Source organism: Sinocyclocheilus grahami, unplaced genomic scaffold, assembly GCF_001515645.1.
Source record: "Sinocyclocheilus grahami isolate Dianchi unplaced genomic scaffold, SAMN03320097.WGS_v1.1 scaffold185014.1, whole genome shotgun sequence".
In the NCBI taxonomy this organism is placed as follows: domain Eukaryota; kingdom Metazoa; phylum Chordata; class Actinopteri; order Cypriniformes; family Cyprinidae; genus Sinocyclocheilus; species Sinocyclocheilus grahami.
In genome coordinates this window covers 1-307 of record NW_015535680.1, presented here as the reverse complement: position 1 = coordinate 307, position 307 = coordinate 1, and the positions used below count along the sequence as shown (strand labels likewise).

General features: G+C 55.4%; 1 protein-coding gene across 1 annotated transcript; it reads left to right on the top strand.

Moving 5' to 3' along the window:
- Positions 1-4: 4 nt before the first annotated feature.
- LOC107581254 (elongation factor 1-delta-like) lies at positions 5-293 on the top strand (the record flags this gene model as incomplete). The annotated part of the gene is made up of 1 exon (XM_016266759.1): positions 5-293. A coding segment is annotated over one exon (289 nt), but the record flags the coding sequence as incomplete, so codon positions are not given.
- Positions 294-307: the final 14 nt, after the last annotated feature.

Genomic DNA, 307 nt, shown 5'->3' with positions numbered 1-307 from the left:
GCTGGAGAAGCGGACGACAGCGCCAACCATTAACGGCACCGGTCCCGCCGCTCCTCAGAAAGCCCCGCCCGCTCCGGCGAAACAGGAGGAGGAAGATGAGGATGAGGACGACATTGATCTGTTCGGCAGCGATGAAGAGGTGGACGAGGAGGCCGAGAGACTGAAAGAGCAGCGGCTGCAGGAGTACGCTGCCAAAAAGGCCAAAAAACCCGCCCTCATCGCTAAATCATCCATCCTGTTAGACGTCAAACCGGTAAGTGTCTGCAGCAGGGAATTCACATGTCGTGTGTTTTGTTTTGTTTTGTTT